Below are 18011 nucleotides of genomic sequence, written 5' to 3' on the forward strand. Positions count from 1 at the left end.
AAGCCATTCAAATATTTCATTGCAGTTTCTGTGGGGAATTTTATTGGATGAATATCTGACAAAAATGCTTTGGAGATTTGTCCTCCTTTTATCTGTCTTCTGTGAAAGAGCAGAACATTATTTTACTTCCTGTGGTGATACACTGCCACATAAATTATTACTGCAGTGTCTCTCTCTGCTGGCATGCTCCTCACTGCTATGGAGTACTAAGCAGGCAATGCAGATTGTCACAAAATCTCACCAGTCTGCAGCAAGAGGCACTTACTGGTGCACAGGTTTTGTGTAACTGGAGATGTAGCTAAAAATCTCCATTGCATGGGGACATTAAAACACAAAGTTACATTACGTGAGAAATGGAGCTACTGCAATTGGTTTTCTAAGAAATTCTGATACCTCATTTCACATATGCATAATATTTGGGCAAAGCAGGAATATCTCGTGGCTGCAGAAGATCTGTGGCTACAGATGTTATGACGTGGGTGATAATGAAAATTGTTTAGGGAGCTGCAGGTCCTGCACTACACACAAGAGGGCTTTGGCAGCAAATTCCCGAGATGTACCTCTTTTTTAAGGATGCACCTAAGTTGCGTTTCCTGTCTTCCTCACAGCCATGTGACCTAGGAGTTTGCTTAAATTTACCTCACATGCCAGACAACTTTACCAAGGTTTAACTGCTTGTTTGAAATGATGAATTGGGCCAGTTTAATCCACTGAGCAAGTACCAAGGAGTTGGCTGTGCTGGTTGCTTCAGGTATGTCCCTCCTGCAATCCCCTTTTGAATTCAGTGCCATGTGCTGACACTCCATGGGGTCTTTTTGGCAGATCAGGTAATACTGAGTAAGAGTCAGGACATTGTATGTCTTGTAGTCTCTCGTCAGAGATAAATTGTGACTGGTCAGTGCTTTTTAAAATTCGTTGTAGGTTGTGACTCTTCAAAACTGGATGTGTACAAGTACGTGATGAAAATATTAAATCTGAGAAGGAGTAGCCAAACCTCAGATCAACCAGCAATAGTTACTAATTTCCAAGGGCAGTGAATCTGAAAATTGTAATAGTGTATATTGTCTAACTGCTTTTCTCTTTTGAGCCACAGGGGAAGTAGTTGTGGTAAGTTTAAAACAACAATAAACTCCAGAATCCCATTAGCTTTACTGGAAGGCTGAATGGTAAAACTGCCTTTGAATTTAATTCTTCATTCAACAAAAAGAACAACAACAACAACAAAAACAGGAGAGAAAAATGTGATATTTCTTGGAAAAGGATTGTGAATTAAATTAGATGTGTTGATTTTGCTTGTTGCCATGGCAGCAGTTAATTACAGTCATTGGTGCACACTTGCACTGCCTGGCTTTCCTGCAGTCAGGTGGGGAAACTTTGTGGGAATCCCTGCCTTCTTCAGTTTACAAATAATCTGCTTCTACTAATGCAGCACCTCTTCACAAATACAGACAGGGCAGAGGTCATGAAATAAAGAAACACTGGGGAAAATGGAGGAATTCAGTGTGGTTCTGCTGCACCTGAACAGCACAGGTTCAGAACAGTTGAGGAGGAACTGCCCTAGAGATGAATTTTACCCAGGAAAAGTCCTGGGAAGCAAAGCTGATGATTCCCAGAGCACAATGCCCTTTGAATCCTCCAGCACCCAGGTAACCCTGCAAGCAGAACAGAGAGGGTAAAAGTTACACAAGCTTTGCCATGCTCAGGCTGGAAAAGACTGATGCTTTTGCTGCATCACACTCTGGGGACTAATAATTGACTGCAACTTTGAGAGCATATTCTGAATTATCTTTGTTGTTCTGAGCAGCAGATTGACTTTGGCAGATGCAACCAACACCTAGTCTATGCAAAGCAAAGTGTTCCTTCTCCATAAAGCTAAGCCTAGATTAAAATTTTGAATCTTTAATGCTATAGATCCTAGTTTAACATTCAGAGATCTCAGGAAATTGAAACTGAGTCTCAAGAGAAAATGATTTGCACTACTGGCTTTTTCCTTTCATTATAAACATTTCCCAGTGAATACATGAAATTGTTTTGTTAACTATGTTTTTAGTTTTCTGACTTCTCTGGAATTATTTGTTCCCTAGCATGGCATGGTGATGTGGAAATGAAACCTTTATGTAGAGTTGACTTACTCTTGATATAAATGTTTGTCATCAGCCTGGTCAGAAAAGGACCTGGCATTAGTAGGCTCTAATTTAGGTTTACTGTAAAGTTAGTCTAGGCAGAGTCTACAAGGACCTGCACACATCTTGATGGCTGAAACAGATTATTTAATAAAGTTTCTAAAAATAAGCACATGTACAAACTTTTTGGGCCCCAAGATCAGAACAAAACCTCTCCAAGACAGAGTATCACTGATAAGTGTCTCATTCCTGATTAACAGCTTGTATCCAACTGGATTAAATGTTCCTACAGTGTTACACCCTTTGCTTTCCCTTGGATTTAACTGGGAGATGACAGTGGCAGATCATTGCTGAGGAGTGATGATTCAGGAGTATGAGTGCCTCTGGTTCAGATTTATGAGAAGAGAACTGATACAACCTCTAAGACATGGTATTTGTGGGGCTAATTTAAACTTTCAAGTAACACTGCAAATGTAGTTGGAAAAAAAGAGACAAACTTGGGATCCCAGTTAAGACTGTGCCCCAAGGCTTGCTCATTTTGTCTCCCTGCATTAGTTAGTCTAACAAAACATTTCACTTTGCTTCATTAACTTTGTATCACCCAAACATTGTAATTACAAGGAGCTAGCAGCTGCCTGGTTTGTGGAACTACAGAGGCATTTTCACAGATTACAAATACAACTTGGAGATGTGGGAAATAGATGGCAAGATCTCAGAATGATGCTGTGGCTGCTTAACAGTGTATTCCTGAATATAAAGACAATTATATTCCCAGCCATATACACCTTTCAGTAGTTTTGCAGAGCAAAATGTGGTCTGTAGTGCTGATGATTACTGTGTTTATTTAAACACTCTCTCTCAAGGAAAATGTTCCTTTTAACTGATCCTACTGCCGAAGCCCTACTGGTTCACGATAGCTTGTTGCCATGGATGGGTAATGATGTCACACATTCTGCCCAGTGTCCATGCCAGAAAATAAATGAGAATGACTTTTTTAATTACTCTGAGTTACTTAGCAATTCCCTGGAAGGCCTGAAGTGAATTACAAGGAAAAAAACAAGTTGCCCCATTGACCCTACCTGCATAGTATCTTTATGCCAGTGAAGAGATGCAGTAAAACACCAGAGTAAATTCTCTGCAGGTTTGAAAACAAGGTTCTATTACTGAAACACACTTTGTTACTCAACAGATTTCAGCGGGCTGAAGATGAGCAGGAGGCTGGGTGAAGTATGGCTTTAGGGCTCACACATGAACATCTCAGTAACTGTAGTTTCTGGAGAGGGAGCTTGTGTCTTTCCCTCCATCGGTGACATTCTAACAGGAATATGATCCTGAGCAGGGTACAGACATCACTGCACCAGGCAGTAAATGCCACGCTACTGCCTTCTCTCACACCCCCTTTCAAATTAGGTTAGAACTGGCCTTTTGAGGTCGGCAGCTGGAAGGCACAGAACAAGAGAGAATCTCTTGTAACTATACCAGAAGGGCTGCCGGAGCACAAACCGTGTTTCTGCTCCCCAAACCTGGGCTTCTGCTTCCTCCTCCCCTCACAGACAGTGCTGTTTGGAATGCAGGAGCTTTCTCCCTTCCGAGGCGAGCCCATCCCGAGGCTGCCGGAGCGATGGGGATCCCCATTCCCTGTCCCTTTCCGCGAGCAGCGCTGGCACGCCCGGGGCTCCGCGCTCGCTCCGCACACGCCCGCGGGGGCTCTCCCGGGCTCGGGCTGGCGGCCGGGGTCTCTGCGCGGCCGCGGGGTGCCCGGTCCGCCCGCGGGGCGCGGAGCAGCCGGGGCGGGGCTCGGGCCGCGCTACCTGCGCGGCCGCGGCGCCGGGCGAGGCGCGGCGGCGGCGGCACCATGAGGGTTAACTTGGGCGCGCTCTCTTTCTTCGTGGCCCTGGTGGGACTTTCGAGCTTCATCTTCCTCGTGGTGGCCATCGCCACCGACTTCTGGTACATCATCGATGCCTCCAAGCTGGAGGCGTCCCAGAACGGCACGGACGCGCTCAGCTCGCACTCGGGGCTCTGGCGGACCTGCCGCGGTGAGTGCGCGGGGCCGGCCCGGGGCAGCGCAGCGCTGCGCTCCGCCGGCGGGCTCTGCGGGCAGGGCTGCGCGCTCCGGCCGGCTGCGGGGTGCGGGAGTCCGGCTGCGGATCAGGCTGCGGGGCGCAGCTGCGGGCGTCTCGGGTCGGGGTCCGTCTGCGGGGGTCCGCCGGTGGGGATGCGGGTTGGGGATGCGGGATGGGGATGCGGGGTCCGGCTCGGGGGCAGTGCCCGCTGCCCGCGGAGCTCCGGCTCCACGCCGTTCAAGGACGGGCGCTCCCCGGCCGTGCCCGGGACCCGTGGGCAGTGCCCTGTCAATACCTCCCCTGTCACTTGCCGGAGGAGACATGGGGAGAGCGAATTTTCTGCTACTGTAACCTGATTTTACATTAACTTTTAATTCAAGATAATCTAATAAACGTTAACCATTTAGAAGGAAGGAGATGTCTTTTCATTTGGCTCAGGAAATTAAGGGGCGAAAGTTCTGGGTTAAAGCCATTAAAATTATAAATAATAATGCAACAAATAAAAATATAAACACGATATAGTTTATTTACATAAACAATACAATTAATTTAAATATAAATATTATTATGTATCATCATATGGGATTATTATAATCCTATAGATCAATATATAGGATTTTCCCCATGTAGTTAATTTATATACTAGGCATTTAACTTTTAGCTTTGATTGCACTCTTAAAAGCCAGGAGCAAGTAATGTTTGCCATAGGCAAGAAAGGATGTTGTTTCCAGAGGAGCAGGGAGAAGGAGCAGGTTGCAGGAATTCTCTCCTTGCTGTGCACTGAGCCCCTCTGCAATGAGCAGATGTTTCCCTGTTGACTCCAGTGGTCAGACCCCATGGGAGCGGCTGATGCTGCATGCTAAAAATCCTCTCATTTCCTTCCCTACCTAGGAGTGGCTGTTTTAGAAGCAGCTAGTATTATATGAATTAGATGTACATGCAAAAACCAAATATATATATAAAACCAGATATAATAGTGTAATTTTCCCCCTTTTTCTACTAGTGAGGAGTGAATGTTACCCTTTGATAAACCCCTTCTGGCATGAGAATGCGAACATCACCGATTCACACAGACAGCTTTTGTGTGAGTAGCGTTTATATTATTTTGTATTTCCATCCAGCCTTCCCTCCCTCCCTGGCCAATTACAAGGACTCATTTCTGATTCAGGGGGGGAATTCACTGAGAAAGTGTTTTGACTCTGCTTCTGTACAATATCTGTCACTGCCTGTGGTCTTTAAGTGTGTTTACTGTTGAAATAACCATCTATTTGGTGACAAGTTCAGCTAATTTCTTCCACAAGAGCTAAATCTCTGACTGGAATGGCACAGGAAGGTACACAATTGCTAAAAATAAAAGGCAAAAGTGTTCACAGTCACCTCAAAGGAGTCTGATCACTGAAAATGCTTAAGAACACATTTAAACTAATCTTTAACACAGCTACTTTTCTAGCATTTCAGTGGGACTTCTGGCACTGATAAAAGACTTAAGTGTGGGAGAATTTAAGAAAATAAATCAATGACCAAAAGCAGTGTTCAAAGTCTTTGAAGAACATAATGTTCAAAAACATTAGGCTTCTAATATATTTTCTTATTTTTCTTTAGATTCATTTGTCAATGCCAGAATGTTTTCAAAAAGTCCAAACTGAGCATTTTCAAATACTTACAGGCATCTCCTAGAAGATGATGATTTACCATCTTTGCATCATATATTTGGCCCAATCCTTTCCTCACACACCCTCCTGTTTGGGCTTGTTATTTACAATTTTTTATTTACTCACTTTTCCCTGACTCTGCAGAATACATGCATTTGTCCTGTTTCTTAAAATGGAACTATTTCCCTCAAAACCAGCCATTCCCTGGGCTCCAGAGAGGCTTAAAGGGTCTTTATCCTTTCTTGGAGCAGCACCTGGTGGTCCAGCTGCAGGCGCAGCACACAGAGGAAGCCTGGGAGGTGCTGGGGCTGTGTCACAGCTGTCCTGGGAAGGTTCAGGAGGAGTCAGATCCCAGTGAGCTCCTGAAGCAGCCAAATAAACACATCAGCAGGTCCAGGACTGACAGCCCAGCATGTAAACACATCCAGGACTGACAGCCCAGCATGTAAACACATCCAGGACTTACAGCCCAGCATGTAAACACATCCAGGACCTACAGCCCAGCATGTAAACACATCCAGGACTTACAGCCCAGCATTTAAACACATCCAGGACTTACAGCCCAGCATGTAAACACATCCAGGACCTACAGCCCAGCATGTCTGTCTGTGCTCTCAAATAGGAAGTGCCATTTCTTTGATCTCCTTGCTCAAAGCAGAGGGCTGTAGCTGCTCAGTGCCTCTGAAATCAGTGGCAGTGATTGTCTGCTGGATCACTCCAGCCTTTCAGGGGTCAGCATTAACTGAACCACCCCGATCATGTTTTAAGTGTCAGCACCTCCACTGGTATGCTGGTGATAGTCCAGCATTTCAGGATGAACCCATTTGCTTTTCAAAAGTTCTGTGCACATTTGCAAAAGGTTATTTTTCTCAGGTGAGAGATTGCAGCTCTTCAGTTAAATAACAAAACAAAACCAAAAAGCAGTGCTCTTTTTGTTATACAAATGATGTTGGCTTGGAAACAAAGGATGGCTCTTTGTGAGTCATGAAGTGTAAGAAAATAGTGGATATGAATAAAAATTGTATTAATAATTATGTTTACAGACTCTTCAGGGCCTTGGAGAGGTTTTTTTCTCTCACTTTCACATCAAGTACTATTTTTATGTTCCTGGAAAAAGACTTCAGGTCTGCAAAGACACTTGCATATTTTATTATAAACAGGCAGTCTGCCTAAAAATGATGAGAGAAGAAATCAAAGATATTTCAATTGAAAGAACCTGCTATGTTTGATTGGAATGCCCTTCTTAGTTAACCTTTTGATTTTTTTTGCTCAGCTTCAGTGCAGCTCCAGTGTGGCTCAGCAGTAGCAGCTGAACTTAGAAAGTACCATGTCAGTACTTCTTCCTTCTAGCAAATACAGATATTTCTAAGTGACATCTAGATTCTTCAGGTCCTAAGATAGTACCTTCTACATCAGCTTTACTCTTCTTTCTTAAATGTTTCTGACTGTGGCCACTGAATCATATTTAGGCAGATCATGGCAAAACCTATTCATCTACAACACATTTTGACAAGAATTTTGGAGGGAAGTTCTGTGATCATGGATTGCAATGTAGTTTCTTCATCTGCTGCTATATGTGGCAAACAAGCTAATTGCACAGCTTTAATTGGCTACTTCCCAAAAATGGCATTTTTCTCTCTGTGTGCCTGTGAAGGTGTCTGGGAGGCACAGTCACATGGGATTAATCTCATTCCATCTAGCTGTACACTTCTATTTCTCACTATTTGATTGGCACTGAACTTCATGAGCTCTGGCAACATCAAACCTGTTTCTTTCTGATTATTCCTAAAAAGATTTTAGAGAACTGTCTCCTAAAGTAGGCACTTAAGTCACACATTGGTCACATCCCTCATTCTCCAGAGTTTGAATGCACTTCCTGGCATGTCTGAACCAGACACAAATGCCAAAGAGACTGGAGAAAGTCTCTGTGTGAGTGCAAAGAGCTGGGCCTACGTGGAAACAGAAGTGCTGGCCACTGCCAGAAGACAAACCCTTCATTAGAGAATGAAATCCTCCATGGTCCCTTCCTCCACATTTCCAATATCTCCCCTATTCATCCCTGCAGATTCCTTTTAACCTTATTGTGTACTTCAAATCAAGCTCCTGGCAAATTAAAATAATTGGGCGCACGAGTTAAAACCCTGTGCTAGCAGGAATATCACCCAGGCAATCAACCTAGGGCCTGCTGAGCCTGGGACTGTGATGTATTTCACATCCCAGGAGTGCTCTTGTGCTCCTCTAATGGACTGGACACAAACACACTCCTCCTCTTCATTAGCCTTCCCTTTCTTCTCTTACCACTCCCCCCAGCTGAACATGCAGTGTATACCCTCCCTCCCCTCAAACCCACCGTGGATAAAATATTTCCCTCTTACAGATTACACTATGGCCTGGTTATTTATTTGTTTAAAACATCAGCCACTGTCTAAAGAAAAATACCACTCGACTGCCTACCAGTAACTTTTCTGAAAGTTCTGCATTAATAAAATTATTTTTTGCTGGAGATGTACACTTTCCTCTGGCCCAAACAGGAATAGAATGAAACAATCACTTTCAGTAATTTAGACAGTTATTAGAGTGTCTTGGTGACTACTAGGATTAAAGATAGCCCTCTGAAAATTCCCCTTAGAATTAAAATTTGTCAGCAAAGACACCTCTGATATTTTGCCTTGCCATGTGTTCTCCTGTGCCAGCTATGGCAGACAAGCAGAAAGACAGCATTTTTCATGGTGAGCTGAATCGATCTCTCTCTAAATGACAAAATAAGGACGTCACTGACTTCAAAGGAAGCTGCATCGAGTTCTGAGCAGCTTTGCCATTTTCCAGTAGCAGAAATGTAATATCCAAAATCAGATCTTGATGTTGAGGATCACACAGAGACAGAGGGAAGCTGCTGAGTAGAAGGAATGGCAGTGCTTAATCAGCTGTAAACTTTTCCCCCAGAATTCAAGTTTTCTAAAAGAATTTCTTAAAATAAAAACCCAAACAAGAAACCTAAACTTGTTACACTGGTGAAATTTAGACATTTTTTATTTTTTTAATTTAAATATTTTCCATTTACCAAAGCCTATGTTGTTAATAATAAATAAATGCCAGTACACATTTAGCTGAAGGCAGTACCAGTGTAATCCTTGCAAAATGAAAAATATAGTAAATATTTCTATTCAAAACCAGACAATTTCTCTTAAATCTCAGTTTTGCACTTGAGCTGCTGCAGGGTCCCACCAGCACTGCAGAGCTGGGGCTGGAGTTATAAAAAATAATGTGAGAGGAACAGCTGTTCTTTCTTACTGTCTGTGTGACACACAAACCATCTGCATTAGGTACCTGCAAAGTAAGATTAAGCCTCTGGCAGTCCTGATGTTTTGTCAGATTTGAACAATATGGCCAGTGATTGGTCTCCTTCTACAGGTCCATTTTTAGTGCTCTCCTCTATTCCTGACCCATCTAGAAATGAGTGTTTAATGGATGTGGTTTCCACTCATATTGTTTTTCCTGTTCTAAAATCAAGACTGGAGCGTGCAGCTGCCCATGCACAACTGCTTAAAGTATTCTCCCCAGAGTATTTTTATTTTTTCTTTTTTAGACACGAATGTAACTGGAACCATGAGGCTGCACTCAAGTTCGTGCTTCCTGCAGGGAAATGATCTTTGCAGCAGAGGCAGCTCTGATACCTCAGTTTTTTAATGTAACAGCTGCCTTGGTTTCTTCCTCAACAAAATGGGTTTAATAGTAGAGATAAACTTGTCTGGATTTCCTCACAGCATGTGGACCCTGTAACAGTCAGGCACCAGCTGCTTTCACACTTTACCCTGCTCCATATTTACTCAGTTGCACTTGGAAAGAATGCTCTATTCTTTGGCCACTGTGACATTTTTTCCTGAGGGATTTACAGTTCTTTGCAGATTTTCTTTTGGTTTGAAGCTACCAGAAGGAAACAGCTGGGGCTGGAGCAAAAGCCATTTCAGAGGCCAAGTGAAATGAGACCCAAATGATGCTCACAGAAATTCTGGCTTAATTGGTCTGGTAGGTGTGTACCTGCAACAGTGCACTGTTCCTTCAGAGAGGTGCCAGTGGACATCTGCTTCAGTTCTTACTGTAGATATAACAGTAAATATATACAGAAAGCCCAGATAACTTCAGCACCACTACAGCTGAGGCCAAACCAGTGACAAGTTCTGATGAATATTCTTACTTTCAGATTCATTGGTACCACAGCAACAGAACGTGAGCCATGGTGCACTGCTCACATTCATCATTCTGCCCATTCCAGCTGCTGCAGTTTTTGTCAGTGCCACCTGCTCCAGGTCTAGCATAATTTTATTTCTGCTGTCTGCAATTGGTCTTCCTGTTCAGCTCAGAGATTTTTTGAGAAAAGCAGGAAGCCAAAACATGTAACACACAGACCAGAGCCTGGCTAATCATCCTGGAGACCCCTAACTCTGTGAGCAATCCTCCTCCATCACCTTTTCTCTGTTGAACAGGAGGGAATCCAGCCTTCCCGTCCCTGTGGCCTAAGCACAGAATATTCCCATTTAGCCACAGACAAGTTCTTTCAGTTGTTCACTGGTTTCCTAAGTTGTTTCCTTGCTTTTTTCCTAGCAAGCAGGTCAGACTTTCTCTGTGCACTTTTTCTTCCTGGCCTTGCCAAGTCCTTCTGGAGCAGCCCCATTGGTTTAAACAACTGCCAGGAGTCTGCTTCAGCTGGAGGCTTTTGTCTTTCTGACTGCCTCTTTAGTTACTGCTGGGTAAGACAAACAGGCCCTTAATTAAGCTCTTCTGAGCCACTGCCATTTGGAGTATTTCTGATGAGGTGATATTACAGATTTCTAGGCACTATTTGCTATTATAAGCTGTGCAAACAAATCCAAAGTTAGTTTGAAGCAATTAAGCTGCAGGATGTTAACAGGAGATGATTAACAAAGCTGCTGGGCTTGCACTTGGTTATTTCTGACCTGCTCAGTGTTTTTATTTAATTCCACAGATTTCTCTCACAAACAACTCCTCAACAACTGTGTTGGGTGGTAATTTAGAGATGCCTGCCAAATCCTCAGTTCTGGACACACACAGATGTCATTCTTACAGATATTTGGCCAGAGCTCTAGTAAAAGAGCTTTGGCTAGCTAGTGTAAAACTTCAGTAACTGCTATTAAGCAATTTGATTCTTTTTTGCTTCAAAAAAAAGTGAGTGTTTTCTAAAAGTCTATGAGTTTGTTTCAGTATTTCCAAGATTAAATCATTGGATCTTTCATGCTGGACTAACAGGGAACTCAGGTGTTGAGAAGTAGAAGTGGGAAACTGAATTCTGTTTTACAAGAAAGTGCACATGTCTCTTCCTGTGCAAAATGCTTAGGGTGTTTTTTTTCTTTCCCCAATATTAGAGCAATTTCATCAATATGAAGACAGTTATATGTTTTATATGTTTAATACATAATTCATAAATGTGTATTTCAACAGAAACTAAAAAACCCAGTAAAATGACTGCAAAATGAATGTTCTAACTTCTTTCACAGATGATTATTGAAGACAGAAACACACTAAAGATATTTTAAGTCATTTTCTTCTATAAACTAATTCTGTTCCTCTAATCAAGGAATATAATGGCATAATATCATATGCCAGATGGCATGAATTCAGATTCCTGAGTGGTTTCCATGGTAGCATTTTAGAATAAGTTTCCCAGGCAGTTTCAGATTTCATTGTACAAATGAGTATTAGATATTGAACTAGAACACTGGAGATTATAAAAGTACTATTTAACCAAATAGAATTCACTAAATATTTGATTTTTAAAAAGCTGCCAATGATTAATGAGAAGTGTGATCCCAGCTGTAGGTAGGAAAAGTAAGGCTCTGTCACAGTGAGGTTTGTGGGTTTCAGCTATCCCTATATTTTCACTGAAGAGGGCACAAAAATCAGAGTTATTCTGATATTGCAACTGTCACATGATTAATGTAATCTAGGAAACTCCCAAGGATGCTTTGGTGTGGTTTTCTGTTCCTTTTCCTTCACAAAGTTCCATTCAGAGTGTATTTTGCTCACCCACATGTCCGAGCTATCCCTATACCCTATATTTTCACTGAAGAGGGCACAAAAATCAGAGTTATTCTGATATTGCAACTGTCACATGATTAATGTAATCTAGGAAACTCCCAAGGATGCTTTGGTGTGGTTTTCTGTTCCTTTTCCTTCACAAAGTTCCATTCAGAGTGTATTTTGCTCACCCACGTGTCCTGGCTCAGGTTGCAGTAGCTGAAATCACACCAAGACAAGAAAAGTCAAAGAAATGCCGAGTTAGTGCTGCTGTCCTGAGCTGGAGTTTGTGAGCAGGGACTTGGACTGGCGAGGGACACCTGGAAAATCACAAAGCAGAGAGCCAGCCATGAACTTGGTCATGTTTGTTCTCTCTCAGCAAGGCCAGCTCTGAGGACAGAGTTGCACCATTCCTACATTCATACTTTTCAAATGTCAATTCATCCTCCCAAGATTTTATCCTCCCAACCTTTTTCACCTTTTACTGCAAGACCAAAGCTAAAGTGACACACGGATGTCAGAATGGTGGGGAATCATCAAAATGACACCAAATAACCCTCAGCAAGCTCAAATGTGGCTGAATACCACACTCCTGTGGCTGCTGCCCCTCTGGAATATGAGCACTGAATGGGTGCCCAGTCTCTGTTCTGCCGCACTGTGTCTCAGCACACCCCAACCACTTCTAACCACACAAAACTCCTGAACTAAGTGCCATGGCTATTTCTCACCTTGGAGTTCAGCTGAGATTTGCAGGCAGTTTTGACGTGCTGGTTTGTTCCCAGTGAGCTGGAGATTGATCTGGCTGTTAGCACTGGGAATTGCTTTAGGTCTGTGCTTGTTGGCCAGGAACAGCAGCCGTGGCCAGTTTTGCTGGAGGAAGGCCCAGGGAGTGTCCTCAGCTTTAGAATCAAAGAGAGAAGTGCTCTCTTCACTGCAGAATGTTGAATTCATGATTTCTGAGCATCAGCTGCTCCTGATGTCAGCATATGTGGGACTGAATATGAAAATATAATACCAGAAGCAGAAAAAAACCCCCAAAATATTGTCACCTCCCAAAACTTTGTTTGCTTCTGGAACTGAGCAGAGACATGCACACAATTGTGTCTGATCTTTGTAATGCTGCTGTAGAGGACGAGCTGGATCCTTAGCCAGTGGCAGATGCAGCAGCTCCAATTCCATGGGCAGTTACAGTGACTTGCAAAAATTGAGCATTTGATCACACACCAACTGTGAGCTCTTAAATGATTACTTTTCCTAAGCTAATGGTGTATTGCTCCTCTGTGAAATTAAATGAGACAATGAAGCCTAGACCTCTTCAGAATATGGATTTTACATATTCTTTCTCACTTACTCTGCACTTTACTCTGGGATTAAACAAATTGATACTGGAATTACTTTTTTTTGATTATTCTAAAATAAGGTTGGGTTGAATGTTGTGGATAGATTACGTCAGAGGGAACAATGGCACAATAATGGTTTATGATGGAAAAAACCAGGGTGATATGAAAAAATACATAGCAACCCTCTGTTTACACAGCTATTAAAATGTTATAGGGATCAAGAAAGACTAATGTAAAACATTTAGCATGGGAGGAAGCAAGCAGGATAAGTTAATGCACTTAGTGAAGCTGCTGTAGAAAACAGTGACAGACAGAATCAGAGCTGGATGGGAAAATTTACCTCTAGTTGATGGTCAGCTGCAACAAAGGAAAAGGTCAACAATTTGCCACATCAGTGCAGCAGAGGACACGTGACAGAAGAGAAACCTTTAATCAAAGCATGGCTGGATCTCACCTCCCAAGCAGAACAGTGTGGTTCACATAACAGGGCTACTTTCATTAGGGTTGCCAGTGCCTACATGGGGTGCAGTGCATCACCTGATATCCAGCTGGCTCACGAGCTGAGGACAGTTTGATTGCTCATATATATCTGTGTATTCATATCCTCCATATCTGTGGTCTCTGTTTGAAACACAGGCTGGGATCCTGTGAGGGTTTGTTCTGCCTGCCACCTTTTCCTCCATACCATATGTTTGTCCTGCTGATTTACCCTGAAAACCCAAGGGCTTGTCCAATTTCTTGTTGGTGCTGCACAAAATGAGGCTTTGATCCTGATCAGGGGCTCTGCACTTAATAATTACTGGTACATCTACTGACATCATAATAAAATATTACAATATTAACACTCTTCATTTTTCTTCAGACATGCATGGAACATTTGTCATCCTGATGCCCCTCAGCCTGATACTGATGATTTTTGGAGGAATGACTGGATTCATCAGTATCCTTGCCAGGGCCTACCTACTGCTCCTAATGACTGGACTGCTTTTCCTTTTTGGAGGTACTAAATCAAACTCCTGGCCTAACTGTTTTAGACAACCAGAGGCTGTACCTGGGAAACATCACTTTGTTTCCCAGGGATTAAAAGCAGGAATTTGCTTTCAGAATAGTGCTGGTGTTCATTCACCTGGTGCCTGCTGGGGTCCTGGTTCTGGAACAGAGCTACTGAGGAAAGGCAAATATCCCTCTTGGGGAGCGAGCCACCCTTTGAACAGTCTGTGTGTGCTGTGCCCATTGACACTACAGATTCAATAACTTCTCAGCACGGTGCACAAATTCTTTACAGACAGGCTAACGGGGTGACGGAAAAGTGACCATGGAATTAGTAAATCGTAGGGTTGCACAGATTTTGCAGCTATTCAGAAAACTGATGTTTTTAAAAGGCATTTGCATTGAGTTCCTGAAAAGGGACTTTTTAGGCATTCCTGGCTTAGCCTCACTGCTAGTTTTGATCTAGAGTGGTGCCCCCAAACTGTGGGTCACAAAAGGAAACCCCTAAAAGTTATTTTAGTTGGAGTGTGACATTTCAATTTGAAGCTAGTAAAATGCTTTTACACTTCTTTTTATTTTTTTCTTTGCTGCTGTATCCAAACCCACTGTGTTTTAGAAAGTAATTTATGAATTAAAAAACATTCTGTCAAAGTAGGAAAAACTTGTTTAAATCTGCATCTTCTGTTTCAAACAGATTTTCAGTGCTGTTTCACAATGTAACCTAAAACAGAAATTTTTCCCAACAGAAAAGGGGATCCTCAGAATTGCCTCTCATCAACTGCTCATAAAGTCCTATTTTTAAGAAGAAAATGCTAAGAGATTGCTGGACGCAAATGCTGCTGTCTCAAAGCCTTGACTGAGCTTTTCAGTCTGAAATGCTCTAACACCGACCAACCATCCCCCATTATGATTGTCTCCTAAAAAGAAGAGCAAGTTCTAGTTATCCGAGCAGCAGAAAGCTGTGTTCACTGAAAAGGCTGCTGGAAAACTGCTCCAGACAGTCAGTGAAAGATGAAAGGCTGTCAAGTGCCAAGCATGATTATCCCACTGGGGAGTGGAGCAGGGTTCTTTCTCAGCTCTTTGGGGCTGCGAGGAGGGAAAGGAAGCACAGAGGCTTCTGTAAGTCAGGAGAGGGGTGCCTGAGGAGGGTCTGGGCATGCAGCTGGTGCAGTGACCCAGGAGAACAGCAGCAGACTGTGGGGTGCCTTTGGCTCACACCAGCCCCCCACCCTGCTCTGGCTAGATGCACAGAACAGTTTGGAGGACACTCAAATGCACAAAGTTGAGTGTTAGTTAGGTCACTCTCTCTCAGCAGAAAGAGATATTTGGAGATGCCATTGCAGAAATGTGGGAGTTTTTTAAACCCTCAGGACTTATATGCTCCACATGTCAGGACATCCTATAGATTTCCTTTTTTTTTTTTTTTTTTTTGGCAAGGGAGATTGCATTCAGTGCACCTTGTTGCAAATGTAAACAAATCAGTCTTTTCCATTTCTGTTGACAAAAGGTATGAAGCAATTTTTACCCCCTCCTTGCAGAGGACTAGAATAAGGTACAGGCATCAGATGATAGTTAAAATCAGGAATATGAGTAAGCATTTGGACTGATAACCCCATGCTCTTCTGTCTTGGTTTGCCTCTAATCAAACATATATTTCTGGCAAAAAGGCAGCTCATCAGGACTTATTGTAATTTAACAGAAAGCTATGCCAAAATTTTCTCTCTCAGAATCAAATCCACTATTTTGTCCTAAAAGTGTTTCAGTATTTACGTTCCCTGGGCTGCAGTCTTTTTATCCAGGGCCTTGTTACTGCCTCTTTTCTGCTGCTGATCTAGTAAAGGGTGATTTCCATCATTCCTTCTTTGACTGACAGGGATGCCAGGCTCAGGATGCAGTGTGTACCTGTTCCAGATGTACCATTCCCTGCACTTGCCACCTTTTGAACAGTCTTTTCCTTCTGAAAACATCTGGCTCCTTGTTTGAGTGCCATTATTAATTTATTTTTAGTCTGTCCCAAAGATGTCTTTGACTCAGGTATTGGAAGTGACGGATAGTCATGGCAGCACAACACTTGGTGGGAGATGATAGTGACAAAACAAATTTACATTAAACACTCAGAACTGACAATAGTCAGGGAACAGCCTCAATTCAGTGACCTGAAAATCAAGAATCTGGGTCTCTGTGGGCTTTCTTGCATACAGGGAGACAACTGTCCGTGGTGCTCAGCAGTGAGGAATCAGGATACATTACAATGCAGCCCTGAAAATAGAGATGCACATGCATTAGATATCTGTAAAATACAGGACTGGATGTTTATTGAGGGAGGCTTGCTGCCAGATGTTGTGATTCAGTCTTTAACAGTGAGAACACATTATTCTCAGCGGACACAAATAACCCTGCCTTTACTTCCCTCTCACCCTCATTGCCCAAGAAACCAACCTCAGCTAGATTTCAAAGATAATCTGTAAATCTGGCCTGGCTAGAATAGGAAGGAGTGGGAAAGAGGCCCCAAGACATATCCAATTGATTGTTTGTAATTTCTTCAGTGGCTGCTAAGTAGCTGAACATGTTTCTCTTTTCAGCTCTCGTTACCCTTACAGGAATCAGTGTCTATATTGCATATTCAGCTGCTGCCTTCCAAGAAGCTGTTTGCCTCCTGAGGAGCAAGGACCTCCTGGTGGAAATCGATATCAGGTTTGGCTGGTCCCTGGCACTGGTCTGGATCTCCTTTGTGGCAGAAGTGCTCACTGGGGCCGTGTTCCTCCTGGCAGCAAGAGTGGTGGGTCTGAAACGGCAGCGTGAGCAGGCTCTGTGAGCAACAGGTGCCTTTGCAGCTACAGAGCCCTGCAGAGCCTGACAATTTGCATTACTTGGTCCATCTGGTCACTAGGGGCAATAAGAGTGCAAGGCCGAGTATCTTGTCAGCTGCTGTAAGCCTTTTTCCTCACAGGTGGCTGTAAAACACAAAGACTCTGGTAAATCAGTGAAACATTCCAGGTGTTGTCAATTAGGAAACCCTTGTGTCCTTAGAAGAGAGTGCATTGCAGTGTTTGTATTTCCAGAATAATTTCAGCTGGCAGCTCATCAGACATGTCCATTTGTTGCTTAGAACAAGGCAGATTTCTTGCTTTCTTTTCTCTTTTCTGCTGTCTCAGCAAAGTGCCTCAGAGTACCTTGCAGGCCAGATTTTGGTTTCTCCTGAGAGCTCTTAGAAGGATGTGGACCTGTTGGAGTGAGTGCAGAGGAGGCTGTGGAGATTCTCAGAGGACTCAGCCCCTCTGCTCTGGAGATGGACTGAGAGAGCTGGGGCTGTTCAGCCTGGAGAAGAAAAGGCTCTGGGGAGACCTTAAAGCCCCTCCCAGCACCCAAAGGGGCTCCAGGAGAGCTGGAGAGGGACTTTGGGCAGGGCCCTGGGGGTTGGAACTAATGACATTTCACATCCTTTCCAAGGCAAACCATCCCAGGGTCCTGCAATCCAGCAGATGGTAGTGGTGTGATGCTGAAGGTCTCCAGGGAGTGCAGTGGTGAGTGCACTGCAAGAGAAAGACACAGCTGTTTTCCAGATGTTCTAACTGCTGGAGACAGCCCCAATTTCTTAATGACAGCCTACATACTTCTCTCCTTCAGCTTACTACTAGCTGCTTTTCCAGTTCTGCAATGCAGGAGATGTATCTGATGTATTTTTCAGTTTTTACTTTGCAGTTTTGATGATGCTTCTTTTTCATGAAGTTTGTGCACATGCTTTGTGCTAGAATGTTTATCTTGTGCTGAAACTGCTGAGTAAATTGAACGTGCAGGACACATGAA

At 43.2% G+C, this 18011-nt stretch overlaps 1 protein-coding gene across 5 annotated transcripts; it reads left to right on the forward strand.

The window, feature by feature from the left end:
• Positions 1 to 616: 616 nt before the first annotated feature.
• On the forward strand, positions 617 to 17447 carry TMEM114 (transmembrane protein 114). Of its 5 annotated transcripts, none has more exons than XM_041462639.1 (4): positions 3979 to 4162; positions 5193 to 5273; positions 14077 to 14214; positions 16787 to 17447. In XM_041462639.1, exons 1-4 carry the CDS (start codon positions 3979 to 3981, stop codon positions 17017 to 17019), a joined length of 636 nt encoding a protein of 211 aa, XP_041318573.1. In that variant the 3' UTR covers positions 17020 to 17447. The 5 variants fall into 5 exon arrangements, 3 of the variants coding, with proteins under 3 accessions (XP_041318573.1, XP_041318574.1, XP_041318575.1); XM_041462640.1 differs by having other exon boundaries at positions 16805 to 17447; XM_041462641.1 differs by lacking the exon at positions 14077 to 14214.
• Positions 17448 to 18011: the final 564 nt, after the last annotated feature.

This window comes from Pyrgilauda ruficollis, unplaced genomic scaffold (genome assembly GCF_017590135.1).
Source record: "Pyrgilauda ruficollis isolate IOZ18807 unplaced genomic scaffold, ASM1759013v1 scaffold16, whole genome shotgun sequence".
Lineage (NCBI taxonomy): Eukaryota > Metazoa > Chordata > Aves > Passeriformes > Passeridae > Pyrgilauda > Pyrgilauda ruficollis.